General features: G+C 60.0%; 1 protein-coding gene and 1 non-coding gene across 5 annotated transcripts; both read right to left on the bottom strand.

The window, feature by feature from the left end:
* Positions 1-591: 591 nt before the first annotated feature.
* On the bottom strand, positions 592-27,418 carry AP1B1 (adaptor related protein complex 1 subunit beta 1). Of its 4 annotated transcripts, XM_054219883.1 has the most exons (24): positions 27,363-27,418; positions 21,932-22,045; positions 20,458-20,520; positions 19,249-19,354; positions 17,044-17,179; positions 16,032-16,277; positions 14,999-15,189; positions 14,208-14,429; positions 12,700-12,820; positions 12,375-12,470; positions 11,220-11,335; positions 10,242-10,407; positions 9,218-9,316; positions 8,561-8,820; positions 7,947-8,148; positions 7,025-7,045; positions 6,682-6,711; positions 6,414-6,566; positions 5,752-5,897; positions 5,043-5,172; positions 4,385-4,469; positions 3,776-3,862; positions 2,916-3,070; positions 592-1,634 (listed from the first exon to the last, which is right to left on the bottom strand). In XM_054219883.1, the coding sequence occupies exons 3-24, from the start codon at positions 20,492-20,494 to the stop codon at positions 1,560-1,562; spliced, it is 2,880 nt and encodes a 959-aa protein (XP_054075858.1). In that variant the 5' UTR covers positions 20,495-20,520; positions 21,932-22,045; positions 27,363-27,418; the 3' UTR covers positions 592-1,559. The 4 variants fall into 4 exon arrangements, with proteins under 4 accessions (XP_054075858.1, XP_054075860.1, XP_054075861.1 ...); XM_054219885.1 differs by lacking the exon at positions 7,025-7,045; XM_054219886.1 differs by lacking the exon at positions 6,682-6,711.
* On the bottom strand, positions 5,523-5,627 carry LOC128917321 (small nucleolar RNA SNORD125). Its single transcript, XR_008469256.1, has one exon. It is a non-coding gene; the product is annotated as a small nucleolar RNA SNORD125 (small nucleolar RNA).
* Positions 27,419-27,471: the final 53 nt, after the last annotated feature.

Genomic DNA, 27,471 nt, shown 5'->3' on the forward strand with positions numbered 1-27,471 from the left:
GCCAGCGCCCAGTGACGGTGGCAGTACCCAGGTGGGTGCCTTTGGGACGTCCCAAAGTGGGGCTCAGTGCCGGTGCCCATCCCCGCTCAGCACCGGGGCCAGGATTGTCATCCCACCGGGACCAGCTACACCTCCTGGGGACCCCGCTCTTGTCCCCAACCCCAAGAGGGGCTCGAGGGGTGGGAGGGGACCCCGCGTCCCCCCACCACTGGGCACCACGCCCCAGTTTGGGGCTACCACAGGCCTTGGCGGAGCCATGAGAGGCTCCAGCATCAGCCAAGAGCTGCCGCTCAAACTCTCCGGGGACCATCCTGTCCCCGAGAGCCACCCGGCCCCGTTTCCCCTGGCCACACGCCCAGCACCGGCCTTGCCGAGCCAGAGGCCATGGCCACCAGCCCCAGGCCGGGGCTTATCTCCTCCCCAGGAGGGCAGGGCACCGCTGAGAGGAAGCTCGCAGCATCCTGCTTCCCTTGGGATCACAGGGCCATGGCCCCGAGCTTGGGGCACCGTCCCCAAGAGGGGCTGGGTGGGCAGATGTCACCTTTATTCAACGTCCACTTCAAACGAGTGCCCGTACAATATATTTATATTTTATATATTAGATATTTCCTGCACCGAACTCTTCTAGTTAGGGGTGACCCATGGCTTTATTTCTGGGGGAGAGGAGTAGTGTCACCGCAGGGGAAGGTGGCACACCCCCTCCGGCACCCATGGGTGACAGCGGGGAGGGGGAGAGAGCGCCGTGGGGCTGGCGAGGGGGGCGGGAGGTGATGCTTGGAGCCCTCCCAGCTCCACCGCGGGGGGTGGGTGATGGGGGCTGGAAAAGCCCTTTTTTTTTTTTTTTTTACTGCACTTTTGAGTGCAGCCTCACATTTAAGAACCCGGAGCCCTTCTGGGACCTTGGGGAAAGGCTCCCAGCGGGAGGAAACCCTCTCCAAAGGGCCCGGGGGGGAGCACCCACGGCTCCCCCCCAACCACAGGACAAAATGAGGGAAGAAGCTGAAGCCGTTTCCCACCTGCTCCCGGGTGCACCGAGCCCTGAGCCCCAGGGGATGGGGGGGGGGGGGTCTAAGCAAGCCCTGGGCTGCTATTCCCAACCTGAGGAGCGCCAAACCCTTCACCAGACCCCACCACGGGCAACCGCGAGACCCCCAAGGGGAGCGGGGATTTTTGCAGGGGCGGGGGGAGGAGGAGAACAGCCCCCCCACCTGCGGCGGCTCAGGAAGAAAAAGCAGTCGGAGGGTGCCAGAGGACGAACCAGGGCTCTTGGTGGGGCAACATCAGCAAGGAGGACACGGCATCGCTCACACCCGGGTTTCTACAGGGATGCAGGGACTGGCCGGGCCCTACCCCCTGCCCTCCTCCGCTGGCCCCAGTCCCGCCGGGAACGGGAACACCGTCTGCGTTTTGGGGGCTGGAGGGGAGATAGCCGGGGGCCGGTTCCTCGGGAGGAAGGAGAGGAGACATGCACACAGGTCCTGCCCCGCTTCCTCAGGCGGGAACGGGAGGAGAGGAGGAGGAGGAGGAGGAGGAAGAGGAGGACGGGCTGCGGCAGCACCTTAGTTCTTCAGGATGGTTTCGTAGGCTTGGTAGACGTACTGGGACACCTCCGGCGCTCGGCATTTCAGGGACAACTGCGGAGAAGAGAGGAGGAGGAGAGGGGGTCACGGCCCCTCACCCCACGCCGGTGAGCCACCAGCCCCAAAGCGCAAAGCCCCACATGCTGCAGCGTCCCCCCCAACCCCGCGGGGCGGCCTCACCTCCTTAGGCCAGCTGGATAAAAGATATTAAAAGGCATCGAGTCCCCCCCACGGTGCTCCCCCCGCCCGGTTGAGGGGCAGAGCCATCCACATGCAGCGCAGGCAGGGAGGGCAGGCAGAGGCACGCACACGCTTCCGCTCTTGGGGTTCCATTCCCCGCCTGCGGCTCGAGGGTGAAGGGTTCCCCCCAAAGGCACCTTCCTCTCCCTGCCCCCCTGGGTTATTTGCTCCAAGATTAAATATCCGACGACTCTCAAACTCAATCAGCTCCTCAGCCCGTAGGCGAGCGGGCAGAGCTCGGCGCGGGGGTGGCGAGCAGGGAATCCTCCGGGATTAAGGATTTGCAGCTCTCCTCATCCCAAACCAACCCAGGAGGGTGGTGGGAACACCCTGACTCTCCGAAACGTTCAGCTCCGAGGAAGCTCCGCTCCCGGTGCCAGCCCCCTGACAGCCTCTGCCAGGAGGGAGAGGCAGCAAGAGAGACGCAGGGCCGGCAGGAAAAACACTCGGGGGAGAAATAACCAGGCAGCAGCCAGAGACAGCCCAAAGCCGGGGGTAAAAACCAGTCTGCTAACCTCCAAATCCTGCAAACAGCGGGCAGGCCGGCGAGGGGCAGGCAGCAGCAGGTACGGAGATACACAGAGAGGTGAGTCAAGGCGACACAGGTTTGTCCCAACCCGAAGGAAACAGGGGGCGAGGAAAGTTGGGGAAGGGGCCGGGGCGGGGAAAAGCGGGATGGTGGATGCGCGATAGGACAGAGCTCTGCTCCGAGGCTGTTTGCAGCACCACAGGCGGAGGCAGGCGTGCCCCGGGAAGGGGGTTTTTTTTTGGTTTAAACAGAGAAGCATTGGTGGGCTGGGACCTCTCTGCTTCTTCTAGCTGCCACCACGGTGTCCACCCCCCGTGCTGGGAGGGCAGCCAGCGGGGACTGAGTGTTGCCGGTCTCGCTCTCCCCGTGCGAGAGGGACACTGGGAGTGGCACGGGGAAGGGAGCTGGAGCCAGGGGGGGGTGTCCTGCCCCCACAGACGTGCTGCAGGACCATCCAAGCCCAACCCAAGCTCCAAGCAGAGAGCGGGGAAGGCAGGGTGGGCAGCAGGGTGGGCAGCAGCCGCGGCTCCGGGCCGTTTCGCAGGCAGGCAGGGGAAGGGGCGTACCGTGAAACTGGGATTGCTGGGCTGGATCCTAAGCTCTGCCAGCACCCAGATGCCATTGGTGAGCTTCAGGGACTGGTAGAGCATGTCTTGGCCCTCCACGTTCCTCTTGGCGATGGTGAAGATGTTGCTGCCTTGGAGTTTGCTGCTAACGGCATCTGCGTGGGAGGAGGGAGCTGCAGTGGGGGCGGCTCGGTGCAGGGGACCGGGCTGAACATCCCTTTGGACCTGCTCCTGCCCCATTCTCCTCCTCCCCGGGATGCAGCACATCCAAAACCCGCCGTCCCCACACAGCCAGGAGAAGGGCTCTATTCAACCGGGCTCCCGGGGAGGGCAGGCAACAGCCCAGAGCTCGATTCACAAGCGGAGCTGCCCCGCTTCGCTCCACAAAGGTCAGCTCGCTGCTGCCAGCGGGACTGAAAGGACTTGGCTGTCCCCAAGCCAGGGTTTGCACATCCCACTTGGCACCAGATCTCCTGGAGAAGGAGCTGGGGGAGAGAGGGGGGAAATCAGGGAGCCTGGCCCCAGCTCCTGCCTGCGAGCACAGGACCGCTGCCCTGCCCATGGGCTGGCCCGGGCACTGTCAGGGCTCCATGATCCGGTTCAGCTTCTCTCCACTGAGACAGATGCCAGGGTGGGCACAGCAAGTGTCCCCAAGGTAGGGACATCCCCACAAGGCAGAGCAAGAGGCTGCCAAGTTTCTACAACTAGCAAAGCAGCAGCTTCCTCCTGGAGATACGGGGTGGGCACAGGGAGAAGGAGCTCCTGTCTCCCCACAGCCTGGGCTGGGATAACTGGGATGAGCTGGTCACCAGCGGCCAGCTACGAGCTGAGCTGGGTCCTTCTGAAGGGTTTGTACGCACCTGCGTTGAGAGAACAGTCTTTGATCTGGAACTGGGCTTCGTTCTCGTTGGGAATGTCCTTCCAAGTGGCCAGGAACATCTGCCGCTCTGCAGCGAGGAACAAAACCAACGCAGTGATGAAGATACAAGAGCAGCCGTTCCCCAAAGGTGGTACAACGCAGAGGCCACGCTTCCACGTCGCCGGTGACTGAAGGGATCTCACCATCTCACCCTGCTGCACTGCCATCCCCTCCAGCAGCTTCCCAAGACCAGGCTCACCCAGCTGCGGGAAAGCTGCCCACTTTGGGGGGGGGGATAGCAAGCTACGCTGCCTCGGGGAAGAGGGTGGTGAGTGCCAGAGAAGGCAAAATAAGCAGGGAGTGAAGCTCTGCCAGGGTGAGGAGTTAGAGAAGGTGGCTCACGCCATCTCAGGTGGCCACAGTGGGGTCACGCTGGAATGGCAGTGTCCCCATCTGCAACTCCCAGGTGTATCTGGTTCCTCACGGCTCCCTGCTCCATCCCCAGGGCTGGCAACGTGGCTGGGAGGATTTGAGGGGCTGGGATGGCACCTACAGACCGGTGGCAGAAGCGCACCTTGCAGGAGCCACAGCCACCAGCGCTCCAACTCACCCATCTTCCCGTCCTCCACGAAGAGGATGTGCAGCGGGTACAGGGTGCTGAAGTAGAAGACGTCGATGTTGTTCTTCACCGCGACCTGGGACGGAAGGACACGGGGACGTCAACACCTCTTCCGACCTACAGCAGGCGAGTGGTTCCCAAAGCAAGCATCCTATCCCATCCCATCCCTCTTAAGCCAGGTGTCATCCATCAACCATCACAGGCAAGAGCCTAGCAGCTGCCAGAAGGGAGGTGGAGAGGCCAGCATCCGTGCCAGCGTGCTCCTGTCCCCAGTGTATAGGGGAAACGGGGGAGCCGCCATGCCTGCACCCCCCCAGCCTTCTCTCCCAGCTCCCTCCCAGGAACTACACGCTCCAGCATCTCCCCCGGCGCTGGGACACCGTGAGCAGATGCTCAGCCAAGGCTCGGCTCTGCTGCTGTCAGCGAGGATCTTCCTCCATGGAAGAAGCAGTCTGCGTGGAGCTGGCTGTCAAATCGGAGCCAGACTGAGCTCTGACAGCAGAGGAGACGATGAGCTGAGCGTTTCTTCTCTCCCGGTTCCTGCTGTCCCCCTCCAGCTGCCTCCCGAGAGAGCACACTCCCCCTGGGGAAGACCCTGCCCCATCCCCAGCTCCCCAGGATGGGGAGAGACCCCCGGGGCGTTCCCCACCTGGAGGTTGTTCAGGGGGTCCATCTTCATGACGGAGCCGACGGTGTTGAGCGGAAGGGAGATCTCCACGGACTGGTTGGGGGCGAGAGGCGCGTGGACCTGCAGAGGAGCTGCCGGGGCTAGGCCGAAGCTGGGGGGACACCCGAGAAGGGCAGGGGGTCAGGGTGGGGGGCAGCAGATGATGGCAGAAGGCACTGCCCACCCACTGTGGGCCAACATCGGGACTCCCTGCCTTCCTCCACCCTGACTCCAGGAACCCCCCAACTCACCTGGCCGCCCCCGCACAGTCCAGGACCAAGCTGGCTCCTGCCCTGCCCACCCTGGGGCAACAATAGGTAGCCCCAAAATCTCAACCCTTCCTGCTACACACCCGTTTCTATTGTTCCTGCACCATTCCCTCAGGGCCATGCCTTGTCGCGTCCCTTTGAGGGAAAAGGGAGCATCAGTTCACCAGGAGAACAAATAGCGGGGTCAGACCCCAGAGGAACGGCCTCTTCAGCCAACTTCTTAGAGGCTTTGGTTTGATGATCATCACCACCACAGCCATCAGAGAGAGAAGGGTCATCACGTGAGGCTGTTCCCAGCCCTTCCAGCCTCATGGCTCCTTCCTCCCACCCTTTTCCACACGCAACCGCTCCAGGGTTGAGCTTGGAGGTGTCGCGCAGCATCTTCACCGGTCGCTGCTGACGCAGCCCAGGAGGGACCTCACCTGTTGCGGTTGAACTGGATGGCAAAGTCAGACATGACCTGCAGAGCCTTGTTGGTTAGCACGAGGTCCATGGAGATGGAGCCCACCTGCCGGCTGAAGGTGCCGGAGATCTCCAGCCCCTTGGCCTTCATGGCAGGGAGCCAGACCTGGGTTAAAGGAGACAAGAAACCCTTGGGGTTTTTACGCAAAGTGAACCCTTCAGTGCTCTCCAGCCTGGCAGAGCTGCGCAGGGCGTTTGTAAACCAGAAACATTTAATGGCTACTGACACCACGGCCCCCAGCCAGGGCTGCGGGACGCTGCTGCCGAGTCCTCCAAACCTCACCCCATGCACCGGGAAACAGCACAGCCCCAAAAGCAGAGCCGTGAGCTGCCAGATCCCTACTCTCCCCTCTGCGTAGGGCTCCGTGCCACCCAGGGGAACACGGCACTCTTCCCCGCATCCCTGCACCCGAGCAAGCACTGTAACGTCCTCTCTGTCTGCAGGCCACCACCCCCCACCCATCTTGCAACCACGCTAAGAAGAGGCAGCGTGTCTTCCACCTCCCCCCGAGGAGACCCTGCAGCGTGGAGCAGGCACAGGGCGGGGGCTCTGCCCCCCTTCATGCCACAGCCCCGAGCTTTTGCCAGCAGCCGGTGGCTGGGGCTCGGCTATCCCACTCACCGTTTTGGGTGCCACGTAGGATCCCGACAGGGTGCCCACCCCGCCAGTGAGGTCGAAGAGGTCTCCCAGGCCGCTGCCGAGGGGTGCCCCCAGGTTCGCAGGCATCGCGGTGCTGGGCGCTGGCACGAAGCTGCCGCCGCCGCCACCACCCATCTGCGGGAGACAAGGGAACGGGTTACGGGGGGCACCGTGGCGGGGGGGAGAGGAGGAGGAGGAAGAGGAGGATGCAGAGGGTGAGAGAGGGGTAGAGATGTGAGGGCACACTCACAGCAGGGCTGCCTCCCACATCGCTTCGCAGCTGCAAGAGAAGAAAGGGGCATCAGCAGGGGCAGGGGCCAGCGCGCCCAGGGCACAGGGGTCCCCCAAAAGGCACCATCGAGGGCACTCTAAAAGCATCAGTGTGGGCTAGTGAGAGCCCAGAGTTGGCAGGGATGCTCCAGTGGTCCCAGAGCTGTTTGGTGGGCTGGCCGCCCCCAGAGGGAAGCGAGGTGTCACTGGGGCACTGAACAGGAAGGCTCAGGCCGCGCAGGGGAAGCAGGGGCAGCTGGGGGTGGGCACAGGCGCTGGGGCTACGCATGGACTAGAGGGCTAAGAAAAGGGCTGATCCATACCCCTTCCGACTCGTCCCCCATCTCCAAGCAGAAGCAGGCAAGGCGGAGAGAAGAGCCAGCCACATGCAGAGACAAGCCAGGAGAGAAAAAGAGACAAAAAAGAGAGAGACAAGAGAAGGGGAGGAGGGAAGAGAGGTTAGTCCTGCCGCGCTGCCGACCCATCTGTCTGTCCGTGGCTGTCCTGGAGCCAGGGGACAGAGCGTGACTGAGGTCTCATCCCCACGCTCATTGCCAGCCCATTACCAAACCCTGTATGACCAGCGAGGAGCCAGGACAGCGCTTGGATTACAGACCAGCAGGCAAAGAGACAGCGGCGCTGCTTCCCCTCAGGGGATATCTGCCGGATTTTATGAGTAGCAGAAAAAACTCCAAACTTTTCTTTTGGGGAGCCCGGACCATCACCAGCACCTGTGGGGCAGGCGGTCCCAGCCAGGGAGGTTTCCATCCCTCCTCCCCCTTGCAGCCAAACTGCTTCCCGGTTTGCATTCCCAGGAGGAGAAGGTGTCACCTCCAGATCTCCCGGCACAGGAGACACCCATTAAAGCACCCCACGGGCCGCGAGCTGGTGTGTCTCAGCCCAGCCCCACAGCAGCTTGGGGCACATCCCCGTTTCACGCAGCTGTGGGGTTCAGAGGGGGAGCCAGGAAGAGCAGTCACCCCTGCAGCACGGCGGAAGCGTCTACACAGACCTCATGTACCCAGAGAAAAGGCATTCAGGAGCACTAACTGCCCCGCTCCAGCAACCCAATGACAAGACAAATTAGGGTGCAGTCCCCCTCTGTCTTCACCAGCTGCAGGTGGACCAGCCCAGGTATCCCCGGGCAGACAAGCCTGTCCCATCCCCAGGAGCTCCAGAGAGGAGCCAGCATCAAACCCAGGGAAGCCAGGCTTCGGGGAAGGAGCACGTGGAGCTGCGACGTACCAGGCTGTCCAAGCCGCCTCCGAGGAGGTCCACGGCGCCCATCTGCACGGAGGAGGTGGCGATGGGAGGCCCGCTCACCGGGGGACCCAGGTCCAGGTTCAGCAGGTCGCCTAGCAGGTCGCCCTGAGTTGGGATGACGGCCGGCTGCTCCGCCGCCTGAACCCCCGAGGGGGCTGTGTCGGGGCTCTCGGCGCTCTCGCTCCTGAAGGGAACAGCAAGGGAAAGACGTGAGATCCCGGGGGGGAGCTCTGGCTGAGCCGACAGGTCTCACTGGAGGCACAGGTTCGCCCAGCTGGGCTTTGCAGCAAGCGTTCACAGACACCCCATCCCAGCACGGCTCCCAAAATTCATCGAGATCACCTTCCACTTAGGTCTGAGATCGCTCCCTTCAGCCTTGCAAGGGCAGCATTGAATCCATACAGCCCTGCTCGTATGGATTCCTCCGCTCGGGAAGGGGGGGCCTCAGCTCAGAGCACAGCGGACACAGCCAGCTCCACCCGGCACCGTGCAGGGCCGCGGCAGCCCCAGCATCCAACCTGCCCATCGCACGGATTCAGCCCTGGAAGTCCCTGTGTGGGGTGGGGAGTCACTGTGGGGAAAGGGGAGATACTCACGAGCCCGTTCGCGGGGGCAAGCTCTTGTGCACGACCCCTCTGCTCCCCTCCACGAAGGCGCTGGGAGGTTTGTGATAGACGGAGGCCAGCGTCCCGATGTAGCAGATCAGCTCGTCCAGGAGCGTCGGCTCGATCAGATCCGTCTCCTCGGAGATGAGGGGCTTCTCCGCCAGCACCACCTCCTTGGCGGCCACGGGGTCGGTGGAGAGCAGACGCCAGTAGATGTAGCCGCGGTCTCGCAGGTCGGGGTTGTCGGAGTCCTTCGGGAAGCACGGGGGTTAGCGCCAAAGCCGTCGGGCAAGGGGAAACTGCCAGTACTACAGAGCAACTGAGAGCATCTCGGCCCCATCTAAGTCTTGCTGTAATAGTAGAGGGATCACGGGGATAACAGTTAAAGCTATTTACGTCACACCTCTGCTGTAGAGGCCACACCACTTTGCTACACCAGCCTTCGCAGGGAAACAGCAAGAGATGCCTCCCGTGCTACAGGAGACGGTGTCCTCACTCTCCAGGACTAACTATCAGCTCGTCCAGAATTAAGCTCCAATTATTTGCCTCCTGTGATGGGCGCTGCATTCCCAAACCATTCCCGCTGCCTCGTGGGGGGATGGCGAAGCCCCTGGGAAGCTCTTCCCTGGCGCGGGAGCCGTTACCCACCTGCGTGGCCAGGCTCAGCACCTGCTGCACCAGCTCCTGCGTCTCCGTGGGCTTCTTCAGAAACAGCTTCACGATGGCCGTCAGCAGCTGCAGCTGAACCTGCAGGCAGACAAACAGGGGTAGGGAGAGACAGATCACACCATTTCTGTGCAGGAATCCATGAATTTTCCTCCTACGTGCTGCTGGGACATAAGCCCAACCTGTCTTTCAAGGGACCGATCCCACAGGGATCGCTTAAGCGGTGGTGACAAGTGGCAGGGCACCCTGCATGGCTCCCGGGCAGGTCTGCAGCCCGTTTCAAGCTGATTACCGCTCTCTCTGCCCATCAGAGCCATGGCTGACACCGAGGTTACTGGGCAAGATCTCGGGACTGGGTTACAGGGTCCCACAAGGGCGAAGGCCAGAGCATCCCCTGACTTTTGTGAGCATAAACAGCAGCGATTGACCTCCAACAGTCCCTTTAAACCTGAGACGGGGCATCCAGGATTGCTGGCTTCGCTATTTTGTGTTTATAGAGACTTGCCCTTGTTCCCCGTGACTTAGTTTCACCGTGTTTTGCACAGAGGGTTGTAGGAAGTTTCCCTAGATGGAAACCCCCCAGAATTAACACAGGCAAAACCACCGGCCTCAGCTGCCCTGGCACAAGGGGCAGGCACCTCCCTCTGCTCGTTTCAGCTTGTCTGACTCTGGTTTCCAGCTCCAAAGGGCTGATCCTGTCCTGGCACAGAGGAATGACCAGGCGACCAGGTGGTCCCTCCCAACTGTTAAGGAGGGAAGGTGCTCGGGACACCACCACGGTGGCATTTTATGGGCCACATTGTCACCCAAAGCCGCTGTGGGACACCGCCGCCCCAAGCGCCTGCAAGGAAAACACCTTCACGACCCTGCTAGAGCAAATTGCTTTGTTACACTCTGGTTAGCGTGAGCTTTGTCACAGCGTCACCCCTCAACCAGCTGGCCCTGCTGGCAGACAGACCCTTCCATCGCATGGGGGGCTGCCCCCCCCAGGGGTGGGACACTCCACCTGGGTGCTCTCATCGTGGAATCCCTCCAGGAAGCTCTCCAGCAGCTCGTCAGCGTTGTCGATCCGCTCAGCGTACTCTCCCACGATCCAGATCATGGCAGCCCGGGCCTCGGGCTCATCCAGGGAATCGAGGTTCTCACAGAGGGTGGCGATCACGCTCTCGTACCTTCCCGAGGAGAGGACACGCATTCACCGAAAGCGAGAAGCCCCAGTCCCAGCTCCACTCTAGCTCCAAACTGTGGCCCATTCACCCTCAGCAGATCCAGGACATCGCCAAGAGCCCCCTGCCACCTTCTGGGGGCTGTCCCCTCTCCCCAGGGCTGTGGCATGGCATGACACTGCCCACACCAATCCCTCTCCGATCCTAGACCACATTCCCTGCTCGCCAGTAACTTCTCAGCTCCACTCTGCAGCAGCCCTGAGTCACTGGCTATTCGTGCAGAGCTCCTGTTCGTTATTAATTCAGCTCGTTACTATATATTACCACTATGACTTCCTGATCACGCAGTTGCCTATTCATCCTGGCTCAGCTGGAACACTCCCCTCCTCCTGCTGCCCTCGCTCCAGCATCAGGAGCGCTGAATTCAGAGCCGGAGATGCTTTATGCTGAGGTGAGGGACCTCAAAGTCTCTGTCAGCTCCTGTCTCTTTGAGTGTCTGGACCTGGGACTGCCACTGTGGGGCTGGGGATACCCCTTGGGCTGGGGACGGCTTTCCTGCCCCCACCTTAACTCCTGGGGCAGCACTGACCAGTGGTCTCAACCCCGACGGGCAAAAAACCCAAAGCCACCTTCACTGCAGGGAGGCTCCAGGTGGCTTCACCACCAACCGTCCCACCAGGAGGGACTAGCCACCCGTCCCTTGTCCACGCCTGGGTCTTTGTAGCCCCCCCGCCCATGCACGGAGGGGTAGAAAGGACCCATCTACGACGGGGAGCATCCACCCGATGCCCCGAGGCTCGCGGGCAGCCACCACGTACTTGTTGGGGTACTTGCGGAAGATGTCCTTGATGACCACAATGGCCTCCTGCACCACGTAGTTGACTTTGGTCTGGATGAGGTCCAGCAGGGTGCTGACACAGCGCTCGGCCGATTGCTGTTGGAGGGACTCGGTCAGTCAGCAGCGACGTTCTCTCGTCCCCATCCCAAAGCCTCTGCTGCCATTCCCACACCCCCTCCTTGCTGCCTTATTCCCCAAACCCAACCCGGGCCAGAACTGGGGGGACACAAGTGTGGTTTCCCCTTCCCATCCAGGTCTGGCTGCTCGTCACCCCCCCTGCGCTCTCCCAGAGCCTCCTCTCCCCCCACACCGCTTGCTCCCTGCTCCCACGGGATGCGTTTCGGATCATCGGGTGCCGGAGCGCAGCAGCGAGCCCAGACCTCGGATTGCCAGGGCAGCAGCGTCTTGCACCTTTAGTTTGGAGCTGCACAACCACACGGCTCAGAGTTAATAGGGAAAAAACAGCTAACGTCACGGCAAAAAATTCCCCCCGGGAGAGGCTAGCTTCTCTGCGTAGGGATCGCTCTAACGGCAGAGCCGGGCCGGCTCAGCTCCTGGTGGGAAGCAAAGCCTGAGCCAGCTCCAGCGCAGCTCCTCCTGCCCGGCTCGCGGTTTGTCTCATGTGATGGAGGACGCTCTGCGGTAAACCCGGCGCAGCGGCAGCTGGCTCAAAGGTACACGACCTTGCCTGCGAGCCTGCCTGTACCTGAGCCACGCAGAGCCACAGCGAGGTTTTGAATAATCCCCTTCTTCAAATTACTCATGAGGGGAAGCAAAGCCTCCCTCAGTAAGGGATTAGCTCCCTCCGTCCTCCCCTCCGGTCCCCGAACAAGCCACTTGGATCATCCTCTGCATTAACACATCAGGCAGCTGGGTCTGCAGTGGAGCGCGGGGCAGGCAGGGATCCCAAAACACCTCCAACGGCAAAGGGAAAGGGGGTGAAATACCCTCCTTACACCCCGTACATCCCCCACGGAACAACTGCGGCTCATCCCCAGGCCCACAAAGGCTCTAGCTCATTGGGGCAGTGTCAGCTCCTAGGGTGGGATGACCTCCAGCTCATCCAACACGAGCTGGAGAGCCATGCCTTGCCCAGCCACAGCTGCCATCAGGCCCGAATTGACCCAGCCCTCACCTCCACCTTGATGGCACAGCGGCCGATGGCTCGAACCGCCTTCCTTACAAAGTCCACGTCCACCTCCGTGGCGTATTCCTTCAGCTCTGCCAGCACCTGCCGGAGGGGACATGACAGTGAGAGCCTGGCAGCAAGAAAAAGCCACCAGAAAAGCTGGCTAGTGACCCAGCAGAAGCAGACCGGGTGGTACAGCTGCTCCCATCAGCATCCCGCTAAGCTGGGTCTACGATTTCTTGGGCAAATGCCCTGCCTGTGGGGCTGGAGCCCCCTGCACACCCGCCTTGGTGCCCAACCAGCCCAGCAGCATGGTCGGGCAGAGCCTGACCTGAGCGATGTTGGCCTGGGAAGCCAGGCGGATCATGATGTCCAGCTTCTCCAGTTTGACATAGATGGGGTCGTTGTACTTCACAAAGAACACCTTCATCTCGTGCTTCAGGATCTCGGGCCTGGAGGACAACGAGAGGCAGTGATTAAGGGAGACACATGCTCCTTCTCTTCGACCACAAAGAGAGACATCAAAAATCTTCCAAAACAATGGTTTTCTCCAGAGCTTTCTGGACACCCGGTACTGCTATCAGATGATTTCTCTTGTGGCTGAAGCAAGATCTGAGCCCTGCTCCCACCTCCAGGCTCTGACCAGCAGGCAAAGCACTGCAGGAAGGGAGTCGTCCTCCCCAGAAAGCTGCACGCCAGTCAGGAGACAGATGGGGATTCGTTCGCCTGACCCCGCAGCCAGCTAATGCCCTGAATCCATGAAAATTCATTGTTCCATTAGCCAGTTACAAGCATGAATCATCAGTCCCCGGCCGAGGACGGAGCCGGGTTGGTGAGGGCTTGAGGACACCAAGGACATAAGCCGGGGAAAGCCGGAGCCGGAGAGCAAGCAGCTCTGGGCCAGGAGGATGAGGCTGCTTAGCCAAAAGCACGAGGTTTTTGGGGGCCTGTTCAATGTCAAGAAATCCAGGATGCCACAATTATCCCCCCAGGACTCTGTCCCTTGGCTCCCCTTCGCTGGCACGCAGGGGACAGGGCACAACCTTGCCGCAAACAAAGACCAGACGCAAGACAACAGGGGACGTTTGTCTTGCCAAGGTCGGAATGGACGTCTCGGGGGGAGCAGGGATGCAATCCCAGAGCACAGGGCTGGGCTGGACCTTTCTCACCAGATCATCCTCCCTCTAAACTGGGGAAGGGACAGGCCACAGCTACAAGGAGCCAACCTGCCTTCCACGTTCCCGCTCCCAGGGACGTTAATTGCTTTCCACTTCTCCCAGAAGTTGCTGCTATTTTTAATAGATAACCATGGGGATAACTGGTGGGACGACAAATCATCTGAGCGTGGCTGTCACCGCGGAGCACGGCTCTCCAGCTGGCCAGTTCTGCCCAGGGCACACGTGTGGGGCCTCGGATACCCCCTCTGTCTGCCAGCAATTGTACATCAGCAAAGGGACAAAAGGACTCTCAGCACTTATTCAAAGAGGACAACTACAGAGAAACAAGCTGATCTCACAAAAATTCCTCACTAGGCATTTAATAATTAAACCAAAGTCTCGGCTTTTTGCCTTTCCATCCTTTGCTCCCCCAAAAAACCCAATAAATTAAACTCCTCCTGGAGATCCCAGCTTAGCTCCCTGCCCATTGCCTCACCGGACTCGCTGCGCTCAGCCCTTGGATTTTAAATATTAGAGAAGAAAAAAATCCGTACGACAGGTTGTGTCAGCAAAGCCCCGACACCGCCGCAGTCAGAGGGTTTGAAGCATTGGGAAGCAGCGCCCGTAGAGAAGAGGGAAAGCTCAAGCCAGGCTGTCCCTCCCGCCGTGCCGGAGCACCCACCTCTTCTGCACGATGAGATTGATGTTGCGGAGAGCCACGTACTGCAGCTCAGGCTCTGCGGAGAGCAGGGTGACCAGCGGCGGGGCCAGCTTCTTCAGCAGCGTGCCGTAATAATCCAGGTCCTTCGACAGCATCTCCATGAACTTCATCAGCACCTTCACCGCCGAGAGCACCACCGCCGAGTTGGCGTGCGACAGCCGGGGTGTCACCCGCTCGCAAATGCTGGAGGTGTTGGGGGACGAGGGGGGAAGGAGAAGGGAAAGAAAATGATCACAGTCCATCTTCTTGCCTAAACGTTGCTGCCAGTACCAACGCAGAACAAGGCACTGGCAGAGTTTGCAGCAGGACGGCTGAGCAGCACTTAAGACCTTCCCAAGAGATGCCGGACTGGTTTTTAAATGCCCCGATGATGGTTATTTCCCAGTCTTTACAAAACCCTATTGCAGTGACCACCTTTCCGAGCTCCCTAGCGCCTGTCCTCCCCTGCTGTACGGTAAGGCAGCATTTTGAAGCGGTTCAAGAAGCACAATCCCTGTGCCAGCGAGGGGACATGGCTCACTACGGGACCACCCTGATGGCTGTGCCCAAGGCGCAGTGGCAAGCAGATGCCCAAGGCACAGCAACTGGCAGATACCCGCTGTCCCACCTCCCGCAGTAGGATGCCAAGGGTCAGGAGGATGAAGATATTTGGAGAACAGTGTCCCGCCTGTCCCCCTCCCCAGCCCTGCTCTGGTCGGTCCGTGGTGGCCTGAAGCCATCGCTGCCCCAGCAGCACCCAGAGCCTCCCTCACCTCTGGGCTTCCCGATCATCCTTGGGCATGTAGTTTGCCAGGCAGTCCAGGATGAAGATCTGGCCCCACTCGGTGCACTCGTTCAAGGCCGTGAGCAGCTTGTTGATGGACTGGGGGTTGAGGTCCAGGAGGTTACTGCTTGGGTGAGACTCCGCTATTTCCGAGAGAGCCGCTACTGCATTGGCCACTACCTGCCAGAGGGGACAGGACATGCGTTAGGTGACACCAAACGTGCTCCAGCAGCCTGGGGGAAAAGCTGGTGCAAGCGGATGAGCTGCATCCTCAGTATCGGCATCGCGCATCCCAGTGACATCTGGGCACCAGCTGCTCCTCCCCGCCAGCTGATCCTCAGGAGATGAGCAATCACCACCAGCACGGTCCCACCACCCACGCCACATCTCCAACACTTCGCACATGTTCAGTGGGAGTCATCCTTGGCCCCATGCCCGGCACAGAGGATCCTCGCTCCCCTTCTCAGAGCAGCTCTGAGGAGCCCCATCGCTTTCTGTGGCAGCTCCTGGACTCACCGCTACACCTGTGGCAAGCTCTGAAGAGCACGGAAGGCTGGGGGAAGAGAAACCCTGGGGCAAGCAGGCTTTAAGGTTTCTTACAATTGGTGAAAAGCAGAGAGATTAATGCTGGCCAAAGCCCAGCTGCTAAGAAACGCTCACCAGAGGCAAAAGGCACCAGATACGTGGTACCAGAGCCAAGCACCAGCTCCCCTCTGCTACCATCCCCTGCTCCAAGCTAGCCGGGGCAGCCTCCTCCACGCTGGGAAGAGACTAATAACACATTGCCAAGGAACTGGAGAAACCTTCCACCCAGGAGACAGGGTTACACGACAAAGAACACAGCCTGCAAGCCTCAGAAACAGCTGTCCCCAGAAATGGTCCATTAAGCACCAAAAAAAAAAAAAAGAGAGTGAAGGGAGGCATGGGAGGAAAGGAGTCAGCGTGTGAAGACGGAGGGAGTGCATTTACTGCCATTCGGAGGAAGAGAAGAGAGGATGGAGAAGGCAAAATATAACAATCACCATGGGGTTGGAGTCCGAGATGAGGTCCTTAAGGGTGTCCAGAAAGCCCTGGTCCTCCACCAGCTGGGCGTTGATGTCGTGGAGCTTCGCCACGCAGACGGCTGCTGTCTTGCGCACATAAGGGTCCTCATCCTTCAGGCACTTCCGCAGGGGCTCACAGAGATACTCCGTTATCTTGTCCACGCGGATGCAGCCCATGGTCCGCACAGCCAGAGCCCGGATCAGAGGGTTCGGGTCCTCACAGTCCTGCAGGGACGAGAGGGGGAGGTCAGATTTCTGGGGCCTCTTCTCCTTGAATCAGAGACATCAGTGTGATGGGACCCCCGTTCTCATTTGGGTACCTGAAGTCTAGAGGTTTTAACACTCAGCTCTCAAGAACAAGTCGCCCAAGAGAGAGCTTTGATTTCTTGCTCTGCAATCTGGCACCCACAGAGTTTTCACACCATCACTCCAAACACACCTCCAGGAAAATCTGACGTCTTGTCACTCACACCAAGTATCTGAAGGCAGCTGCCACCCTGCAAAAGGGCCACCTGACCTGGGAAACGCATCTGTCACGTTTGCTGTGTGGGGTTGTTTGGTTTTTTTCTTCCCAAAAAGCTAAAACTCCCCCTAATGCCCACCGAGCCTTTTCACAAAGTGATTTGGCAATATCTTGGCTCCCAACAAACATGCTCTTCAGTTCCCAACTCCAACTGGAAGATCACGAGGGCTTGCAGAGACTTCAGCGCGTAAGCTCACATGACGGTCGTTCGATCACGAGAGCTGCCCACAACCGAAGCTGCCACTGCCGGAGCAAGTGGCACAGTACGGCTGCCAAGAAAATGTTTGGTTTTTTTTTTTTTTTCTTCTTCTGGACAACTTTGCTCAGTTATCTAGAGCTAGGGGAGCCCCTCTTCCTGAAGGGAGAGGCTTTGGAAACCTGCCCGAGCTCCCTTCTTCGGTGGCTTCGCATGAAAGCGGGGATGCACTGAGGTGCGCGGCTCTCGGGCACGCAGCCCTCTCCTCTCACCTTCACGAAGGTGTTGACTGCCATGATGGCCATGTCCGGCTGGCTCTTGGCGTAGTTCATCAGGTAGAGGTAGACCAGCTTCTTCAGCTCCAGGTTGTCTGTCTGCATGCAGTTCACCACGTCCGGGAAGAGAGCGCTGAAAGACAAAGCACCGCTGTGAAGGCAGGACACGGCCACGCTGCCGAGCCGGGGGAAGGAGACGCTGCTGCCTATGGGACCCCCCCACCCCCACCCCCCAAGAGTATGGCCATCCCCTTCCCATGGCTCAACCCACTCCTGAAGCCACAAGACTCCAGGTTCTCCCAGGACCTGAGCCCACTCTGCAACAGATGCGGCTAAATTACCCATCCCCAGTGGGTTTTTCTTTATGGATCTCTATCAAGAGCAGCTCAAAATGGCCCCTAACGGACAGAAACCGAGCTCTCCCACGTGGCTCTGCTGCATCCCAGCTCCAGTGCGTGTCCACTGCCCCAGGAGAAGGTGCAACATCGCCCAGCTGTCACAGGACGGTGTGAAAGCCTCCAGTGCCACCGAGAGGACATGGGAGACGATAGGATGTGAGGTTTAAAACTGAAAGAAGGGAGATTTAGTGAGATATTAGGGAGAAATTCTTTGCCGTGAGGGCGGTGAGCCCCTGGCCCAGGTTGCCCAGAGAAGCTGTGGCTGCCCCATCCCTGGAGGGGTTCAAGGCCAGGTTGGATGGGGCTTGGAGCAACCTGGGCTGGTGGGAGGTGTCCTTGCCCAGGGCAGGGGGTGGCATTGGATGGTCTTTAAGGTCCCTTCCAACCCAAACCATTCTATGAGCCATTTCTCCCTCACCTTCTGCACGACCCCTCATGCACAGCCCCTACCAAAACCATCCCCTACTTTTGCGGACGTTAAGCCTGTCCTGCTGCAAACTGCTGAGCGCTCGCCCCACGTCCTACGCTAGAGACGTCACGTTAGAGAAGCAAACGGCCAGGGCTGGGTTTAAGGAGCAGCCCTGCTCCCCCAGACGAGCCCCGCCGCGGAGCGATGCTCTGCTAGGACGGAGCGGAGCTACCTACATGGAGCTGGGGGGTCCCCCTTCCCAAACGCCCTAGAGCTGCGGAATGCTAGAGACCACGGAGGATAAAGACAGCCCAATTAGACTATTAATGAGACAGACAGTCCAATTAGACTACTAAACCACCAGCAATCAAGATCAGAGGGCTAACACAGGAGTTATCCCACCCCGACAGATGTCCCTTGGCTGCTGGAAGCTTCTCTGCCACCACACACCCAGCCATCGCTTACAGGATCAGACCCAGGGCCCCCCCGCCGCCCCAAGCCCAGGGGACAGGCGCTTTGCTAGTTCTCTCGCGGAGCTCCCGCTGTCACCCAACCTCAGCTGCTCTCACCCCAGGCTAAACCAGGCTTTCCTGGTGCCTCCCAGGGAGGGGTGAACTTAAAGTGCTTTCTTGCTGCCGAAAATGCGCAGACACCCAAAAAAAAAAAAAAAAAAATGGGCTGCCACAGCCGATATTTCCTTTCCAATCGATGTAGCTTCTGCTGAGTGCTGACCAGCCTCAGGCGAGTCCCTGCCACTTTCCAGTGTCATCTTCTCCACGGTGGCCCCAAGACAGAGCTGGGAGTGGCTCTGGGAGCTGGGGACACACCAGTTTTCCAAATACAGAGCTCAGACCGCGGCTTTCCTCCGTCTGCTCTCACACGCACCATTACAAGCAAAGCGCTGGTGTTGCCAAGCGTGTGCAGGGACAGGACGGCGCAGGGATGAGGGGACAGCGGGGCCACATGCTCCTCGGCCAGACAGAAAAAGGAGACGAGGGAAAAGCAGCCGCCCGACCTTTTGGACTGGAGTGGCTGCAAAAGGCTTATCGACACGGAGGCAGAGACACCGACCCTCTGCCATAAAGGCTCAGAGAGGGTTTCTGCTTGTTTTTAGTAACACCTGAAGGAAGCGGCAATAATCCCAACAAATTTATCTGCCAGCCAGACCAATCCTCTTTCAACCAGATTACTACCAAAGCCAGGCAAGCCCCCGCCTGCCAGACGGGCAAGCTTACACAAACATTTTCCTGCCGTAGCAGGAGGTAGAGCTGTGGCCGGGAGCTCGCTGGGTCCTTGCCCGAGATGAAAACCACCACGAAAACCCCTCAGAGGCAACGGGGGCAAATGGGAGCCCACAATCCGTCTGGGCACCCCCAGCCCAGCACCGCCACACACCTGACGTCTTTGCCGACAGTCATGGAGGCTATCACCTTCTTCACGGCCTCCTTCTTCTTCTCCTTCTTGTCGCTGTTGAGTTCGGCTTTCAGCTCAAATATCTCCCCTGGAGGAAGGGGAAAACGGGGAGCTCAGGGGTGAGAGGATGGGGCACCCACCCCTCCGCTGGGTGCTGCTCCCCGGGGAGGGTGAACCCCGCTCCCACTCACTGCGTGCCAGGGCGCCTTTGCCACCCCGGGTGCTCTAGGGTGCCAGGAGCTGGAAAAAGGGGATTTAACTTCCCAAATATCTCATCGAGGGCCACTCCGGGGACTCAGCTCTCATCCACGGAAATGGAGACAAGCATGCTGGTGCATCCCTGCAGCTTCCCCAGCCCCACGAGAGTCCCAGAGGGCTTTAGGGATGGGAGACGCTGCAGGAGCCATGAGCACGAGCACCCCACACCCTCAAGCACAGGACGTGAGGTTTATTCAGTGGGTATTTTTGGCTGTGGGGCGGTTATCGCAGCACACAGTGAAGCTTCAGCCCCACACATGGCTGTTGGGAGGCCCTCTCCTACCTGCAGAGCCCACCACAGCCCGGATGATGGCAGGCTCCCGTGGCAACCAACGCAGACGGATTTTGGGAACTCCTCCTCAAGTCCATACAAGGGATGGTGGCTCCCAAATCCCGCTCTGCACGTGACAGCAATCCCCCAGCCCAGCGCCTTGCTGGGGGCAACCAGTCAGCTCTGGACCCAGCCCGAGGGCATCGGCTCCCCCCCCCCGAGCTCTTCATTCACTTCTGGGCAAGCAGATTGAAAAGGAAGATGCCACACGGCTTTCCTCTGTATTAATTCCTTGGTCTGGAAAGAGCTTAAGTCGAACACACCGAGCGCTTCTGTCCCAGCCCAGGGGAGCTCAGGGTGGGGGGGCCATGTCTCGCAGCCGCTCCTGAGCTGCTAAAGCCGATAACCCAGCTGCCACCAGCCTTGTCTGGGTTCAGGGGGCCGGTGACAAGGTGCTCTGACCCCACGGCAGCCCAGGAGCCACCCCAGCTGCGTCAGAGGGAGGAGGCAGGGTGTCAGGCGCAGCATCCCGTGTGGGCTCAGGGCATTCCCATGAGAGCTGGCACCTCCGACAGCTTCCCGCTGCAGGGACAACCCCCTCCCTGCCCGGCTTATAAAAGAGCCGGAAAAATTGCGTGAACGTCCCCGTCCCTCTCCCTTACCTTTCTTCGTGGTGGTGAAGTACTTCGAGTCCGTCATGGTGGTCTCCAGCTAGCAGCACGTCCCTGGGGGAGAAAGATGTGAGAGGTTGAGGGTTGATAATTTCCTTGCTACGGAGAGCTCCGGGAAGGAAAAGCCAGAGGAGGGAAAGAGCTTGGGATTTCATGGGAAGCGTCACAAGGAGATGAAGCACCCGGAAAAGCCCTCAGCTCCTGTGCTGCTGGAGGAGCCCGTTCCTCAGGGGAGGGCGAGCGCCTCGCAGCCACGCTGGCACACCACGGGCTCTGCCGCTGAGCGGGGAATCAGCTGGTTCACTAACGAGGATGTGGAGGAGGAGGAGGAGGAGGGAAGCAGTCACTGAAAACACCAGCGTTCACCCCTGCTCAGGCTCCAGCCCCGACTTGCTTCTCCCACCGGCAGCAGCCACTTTGCTCGCCCCATCCCACACGGAGCTGGGCAGCTCTTGTCCCCGCTACAAGGGCTCGGCGACCTCCCCCGGGTTCGCATCCCCTCAGCCGAAAAAACGCTTTTCTAGGGAAAATTCACCCCCCAGCCCTCCCTCGCACCTAGGCAGGGAACAGCTCTGGGGTGCGAAGAGGAAGCGAGCAAAACCCTGAGGCTCAGGCTGACGCCAGAGGGATGCAATGTTTTGGGGGGGGGATGTTTTGGGGGAGGGGGGGGGGGGTGGTACGAGGCTGCCAGTGCCCAACCAAGCATCAAAAGGAGCCTCTCCCAGAAACCATCCCCGCTCCAGCAGCCTGGCTTTAAATTCGACTGGGTATGAGGCTCCCGCCCAGCACCTGGGGCTACGTTATACAATTCAGGCAGTTTAGGGCAGATTTACAGCTTGGCAGGCTGGGGAAGCCCGATGTGCCGGCAGCAGACAGCCCGTCTTCAAGGTCAGCGGGGATTTGTCTTTTACGGCTGTTTCGCCCATCTTTCCTTCAACAGCAAAGAAGCCAGAGAATCGTCCTTGAAACCCTGCAGTGGCCTTGCCGTTTTGGAGGGGCAGGAGCACGGAAAGAGAAGCCAAGTGGCGGTGGTGGGGGGGGGGGAAGGGAAAAAAAAAAAAAAAAAGAGCTTGCAAATGGTTTTAAAATGTAAATGAGCGTCTCAAAAGCCAAATGCAGCAATCCCCGGCAATGCGGCCAGAGAAACTGTGTCCTCTGTTCCCTGTCCAAGCTGGATAGGGATCTCCAACAGGGATAAAAAAGAAAATCTGGATAAAATCTGGGGGCTGAGCCCGCCGGGCAGAGCACGCAGCCGGAGACAGCTTGGCGGGCAGTAAGAGGAAAAAAAAAAAAAGAGTTTGCTTCAGTTCGGGGCTTGCTCTGGGTGTTGGCGGGGCGGCCCCGACGCTGTTACAGAGGGGGCCGAGTCCGGCAGCGTGCTACCCCAGCCCTGCCGAGGGGGAGCAAACCGCCTCCGGGGCTGCCTCGTGTCAGACACCACGCTCCTCTCCCTGCTTCAGGTTACCTGGGATTTATTCGGAGCCTTTTTTTCCCCCCTAGGTCGATGGCTCTCCAGCGAACAGCAGGACCTCCCAGGCTGCGCCGCAGCAGCTCTCTGCGCCTGACTGCGGATCCCGTCCTGCGAGAGAGGGAGGAAGGAGGATTTACTGCAGTCCCTCCGATTTCACCGACCTGGCTCCCAGTCAGCCCCGGCTCTGCAGAAGTGCCTGGAAAGCAAACTTGAAGCCTACCAGGGAATTTCTGCAGCCGCCTCGGAGACATGAATCACGCCCGCTGCTTTCCTGCAGCTTCCCAGAGCCCCCCCGGGCACCGCAGCGCTTGTTTTAGCCATCTAAAAACCCAACTGATTTCAGAGACGGAGAGGGCCACCCATCTCCCCGGCTCCTTTAAGCCCTGCAGAGCCCACAGCAGCCTCCAAAAAGCAAACTGCTTTTTTTGCAGAACGAGCAAACCGGACTCCTCCTCCAGCCCGAGCTGGAGAATTGAGGCGCACCCCTCGCTCCCCGCACCAACACCTCAACCTCCCCAGCGGCGGGACCAGACTCGAAGCCACCCAGCGCCTCGAGCAGGGTGACGCGAGGCCAGCAAAACTCCAAATCTGGGTGCTCAGCACCCTGCGCCACACGCGCGTGTGTGTGTGTGTCCCCAGGCTAACCAAGGGCGAGGAGGCAGGGCTGGCTGGCAGCCCGGGGATGCGACCAGCCCTGCTGAAGGTGAATTCCCCTGAGCTCAGCCCTTGGGCTGGGGTCCAACGCTGCTGCCCGGCCCCGGTTTTAAGGAAGGCAAAGGAAATGGCGCAGGGACCACAGAGCGGCTCTTGCGTTACCCCATCTCCTTCTACGCACGGCTTTGTCCAGCTTGAACTGGGCAAAGGGACGGATGGGGCAGGGCCCCCTCTCCCGAGCTGGAGCCTGACAGTAAATAAGGCAGATTTCTGGCACGGGGGGTGTGTGGGGGGGTGTCAGATCCAGAGCCAACAGCTTTCATCACGTCTTTTGAATAGACCTGATCATTTAGAGTCATTACAATGAGTTGCAAATACCCTGCCCTTGCTAAACACCCTCCACCCAGCGAGCAAAACCGGGCGGTGGGAGCTCATCCGCAGGCAGGGAGATGGCAGTGAATACTCACCGCGTGGCACAGAGCCGGGAGACGAGTGCAGGCATTTGCTCCCCCCCCTCCCCCGGCTCCAGCAATTCCCACCAAACTCCTTTCCAGGCTGGGAAAAATGTCCCAGCACTCGCTGATGTCCCAGCAAGGAGCTGAGCCCCTACTGATGGTGAAACCAGAACACGCGCCATCAGCCGTCCCTCCTGTACCTCCCACCTCACAGGCTACGCCAACCAGGCTCAGAGACATGGAGATGTGGGGAGCTCAGCGCCGCTCAGCCCCGCCATGGACAAAAGGGGCTCTCCAAAGCGTTTTATCTCTGATCTTATTCATCCAGGATGATTAAGTTCAAGAGCTAGAGAAGACCCAGAGCAATGCTGCTCTCCTGACAGCCCCGGCGTGACGGTGGCCACGCCGCTCTACCTCCCACGCTCCCCCTCCACCTGCACCGGGGTGAAAAACATCATCCCCATTCATGCTGCGCGCAGCAGAAGGGTCCTGACAGGTGCTGCTACAGGCACCTTCCTTGAGGGACGCAGCTTTAACGAGGTTATTTTGCTCCTGCGACAGAGCACGAAGGAGCCGGTGGCTCAGCTGGAAGAAGCACCGTGGCCTGGAGCATCCAATTTTCTGCTGCTCACAAAGCACGTTGAGGATGAAGGAGAAGTTCCTGCAGCCGAGCTCACACAGCTAAAGGCAGGACAGCGTGTTCCTCCCAGGACCTGCATTTCAGAGCCGCCGGGTGATGCGCCTGTACGGGCAGAGCATGGTGCAAGCCCCCTCCTCCATCTCAGGCCCTTGAGTCGGGAAGACGGCAGAGCTCAGCCGTCCCCTTCCTCCCGGCAGGCTCCCGAATTCAGACGTTCCAGGTGAATAAGGTGCTCCCAAACCTGAGACACAGCAACAAATGTGACACGGTGCTTCCCACCAAGGTGGGCACTGCCAGTGGGTGCCCAGGGACATCATCAAGGCCAAATAAGCTGGTGCCACTCTGGAGAGTGGAGGAAGAAAATTTGTTAGTGTCCCCCAGGTACTTTTATTACCACCCTGTTTTAGGCCAATTCCTCCATCCTCGAAGGCTGAGATGCTGCTGACGGAAGTTTCTCAGCTTTGAGCAACAGACCCCATTGCCTGGGAAGGGATGCAGGGATGCTGGGAAGGGATGCTGCTGCCACTGCTCTGCCAGAGGAATGAGCCATCAAAGCACCACAGCAGCACTTAAACCATGCCCGAGACACCCCGGATCCCTGGGTTATTACAGCGAGAGGGCTCGCTGCAGCTCCACTGATCTTTCTAGACTCGGTGGCAGCCCAGAACAGGAGGTTACGGGCTGAAAGTAATTTTTTATCTGCCCAGCCTAACGTGCGTCTTCAGGAGGGTCTGATGAGGGAAGGAAGGAAGCGAATGCAGGGAGATGCATCCGCTCCAGCCCCACGCAAACACGCATCCCCTGAGCGCAGGGGGGTGTACGTTGGCCCCTAAAGCAGAGGGAGAGGCAAAGAGGAGCAGGAACTCAAAGGGCAAGCTTCTAGGAAACAGCTCATCTAGAAACCAGAGGGTCAACTTGAAGGTTAGCAGGGAAAGAAAATTCCCATGAGCAAGCAAGGCAGCTTCCCTCAGCCGCAAATAAAGTGCTTGAGGGCAGGAGGTGGATCAGAAAAACCCAGTAAGTCGGCAAAATTAAAGAAACTTAAGGCAGACTGAAAAAACTCCTGAATATTGAGATGGGTAACTGAAGCTGTGGGGGCTTCACACAACTATTCCCCGTTGATAGGAACCAACTTCAAGCCAACACAAAAAGCCAGGCAGGCACGAGGCGGTGACAGCCCCCACCCCTAAGCAGCGCTGCATGTCCCCGGCCTCCGCAAATAAACCCCCCCCCCCCGGATCAGGCACAGACACCACTGGGGGAAGATAAAAAACCAAAGCGTGGAAAACGAGAGCGAGCGGCCGAGGATACGCGAGCCAGCGGCTAAAGAGCTGCTGAACCCAATTATTTTTTTCCTCCTCATTCACAGCAGTGAAGTTACGTGGGGTACCCCATCCTGCAGATGGTGTGTAGCCACGGGCACAGCTCCCATCCCCGTGCCCGTCCCTGCCTCTGCCCCACGCCTCTCCCCACAGCCAGCACAAAGCCCCCACGGCTCACACCAGCCCCACACACGCTCCCTAGGTAGATATTTTTCCTAAGGACTGGCCTAACGTGAGACAGTCTTAGCTCACGCTCAGCCCTGCGGCACGCAGCAACGCGCCTGCTGTTGTGTCCTGAGCTCGGCTCACACCTTCACGCCGCCCCGAAGGGACCAGGACCGTCTCATCCGCCAGCCGGGCTGTGCCTGGCCACAAAACCACCCCCCTGCACTGCCACAGGCACCCTGCACCATGACACCGAACCCTGAGGGCAGGCAAGACCCTGCGGCTCCCACCAAAGCTGTAAATATACCCCCCCCGGTGTCCTCCACAAAGCCAGCGAGTGCCACAAATTATCCTGCACCTTCTAAAATAAAAGCCACCGATTAACAGCAGCGCCGAGCGCAGATGACGCTCTGTGAAGGCAGCAGGCTGCAACCAGCACGTCCTCTCGCAAACCTGCTACTGAGTGACCCACACACCTTCCAAGTGGGTCCATTTCCCATCAACAAACCGATTAAGGTAGCCCAGTTTAATAACTAAGGGGTGAAAGCTCCGCCAAACCTACTGAGGTGTTAGCTGCCCGAAATCGTGGCAGATCAGTTCGTTTGCCAAGCCACTGCTGGAGCCATCGGAAGCCCCGAAGCGCCAGCATCTGGCCCTTAATTAACCCAGATGGCAGAAGGGCCATACGCTGATCAAATGAGTTGCAACCGATACATCCCATCGAGGAGTAACTGGGGAATAAAACCCACAAGCAGACAAAGGACAGTCCTGAGGTGTCTGCTGCATCGCACACTGCCAGGCAAAGCAGCACACAGGGATCCCAGCACCGCGGAGCCCAAAGCATCACGCTCCGGAGAGCAACGGGGGGGACGTTAAGCAGCACAAGCCCAGGGATCACCTCGATGGGCGATAATCCCTTCCAAAACACCAGCTGAGCGCCCTCAGAGATGCCGAGGACCTTGTTCTGGAAGTGTCAGGACACACAGACGAGCTTTGTCCCATGGCGTCAGCCCCACCGACAGCTTCCCGCAGCAGAAGGGATGTTCTCCGGGCTCTGCAGGGCTCTGAGGCTGGCCACCTCCTGCCACGGAGTTCCCAGCCTGGCTTGATCCGAGTAAGGACCAACACCTCTGGAAAGTCCCTCGGGATCCCATAGAGTCAGGTCTGTTTAGTCCAGCAGCCTGAGCTGCGTGGGGAAGCTGCCCACGGCCAGGTTTGGGGGCAGAAAACCAGGCTGAACCACGTGCTTATACCAGGCACCTCTTTAATATCCCATGCCCCACGCGAGAGCAGACGGGAAACCCCCTTGTGGGTCCCCACTGCTAACGGGGATGGTATTCCCGACAAGTTCATAACTCTAGCAAACTCTGTATGACATAAAACACCTGCATAGAGGAAGGAAAACACCGTAATACCCGTCAACCCAAGCTATTCCATGATCCTGTAACACATCTCCTTTTGGCAGAAGCCGCTCACACATTCTTTTTTATCAAGTTTGGGGGTTTTCCCCCTAAAACCTCACTGGAGGAGGCAGCGAGCACGGGGTATCAGACCGGCTGCCTCCCCATCCAATGTGTGCCCAGGTCCCAGTCGATTCCATGTCTCAGTAGAGCCCAGTACCGACCTCCTCCCATTGACCCGCACGCTGCCTTGACATGCCCTGACCCACGGCGCTGCCCGCACGGCGGCCAGGTCCCGCGGGGGGGCCCTAAGACGCGGGCATCGACTGTCCCCAAAGCCACCCCAGCCCCGAGGAGCCGCCCCAGCCGGGGAAACCCGCGGTCCCAGCGGGTTCTGCCCGGCGGTGGCGAGGCGCCGATGCCCCGGGCGCTGCGGGGGCGCAGAGCCGGCGGAGGGGCGCAGGCCCCGGGGCTGAGCCCGTGTGCGGACCCGGAGGGCAGGGCTGGGACACGGAACTACGGGAGGGCCCGGGGAGAGGCGCAGCCCCGGCGCACACCCGGGCTGGGCCTGCGGCGGGGCGGGACACGGCCCTGGCACGGGCAGGGAGGGCCCGGCAGCGCGGCGGGGGGGGGGGGGGACCCGGCCCGGGGTGCGCACGGAGCCCAGCAGCAGCCCCCGCCGCCGGGGAGAGCCGTGCAGCGGGGCGGTCTGGAGCAGCCGTCGACCCCGGCTGGGCCCAGCTCGGCCCCGGCCCCACCGCCCCCGGCCCGGCCCGGCCCGGCCCGTACCTGCTGCTGCCGCCGCCCGCTGCCACCGGCCCAGCGGAAGTGAGCGCCGAGCAGAGGAGCGCTTCCGGGGCGGGGCTAGGGTGAGAGTGGGCGGGGTTTAGGGCGTGGC

Source organism: Rissa tridactyla, chromosome 13 (genome assembly GCF_028500815.1).
Source record: "Rissa tridactyla isolate bRisTri1 chromosome 13, bRisTri1.patW.cur.20221130, whole genome shotgun sequence".
NCBI classification, from domain to species: domain Eukaryota; kingdom Metazoa; phylum Chordata; class Aves; order Charadriiformes; family Laridae; genus Rissa; species Rissa tridactyla.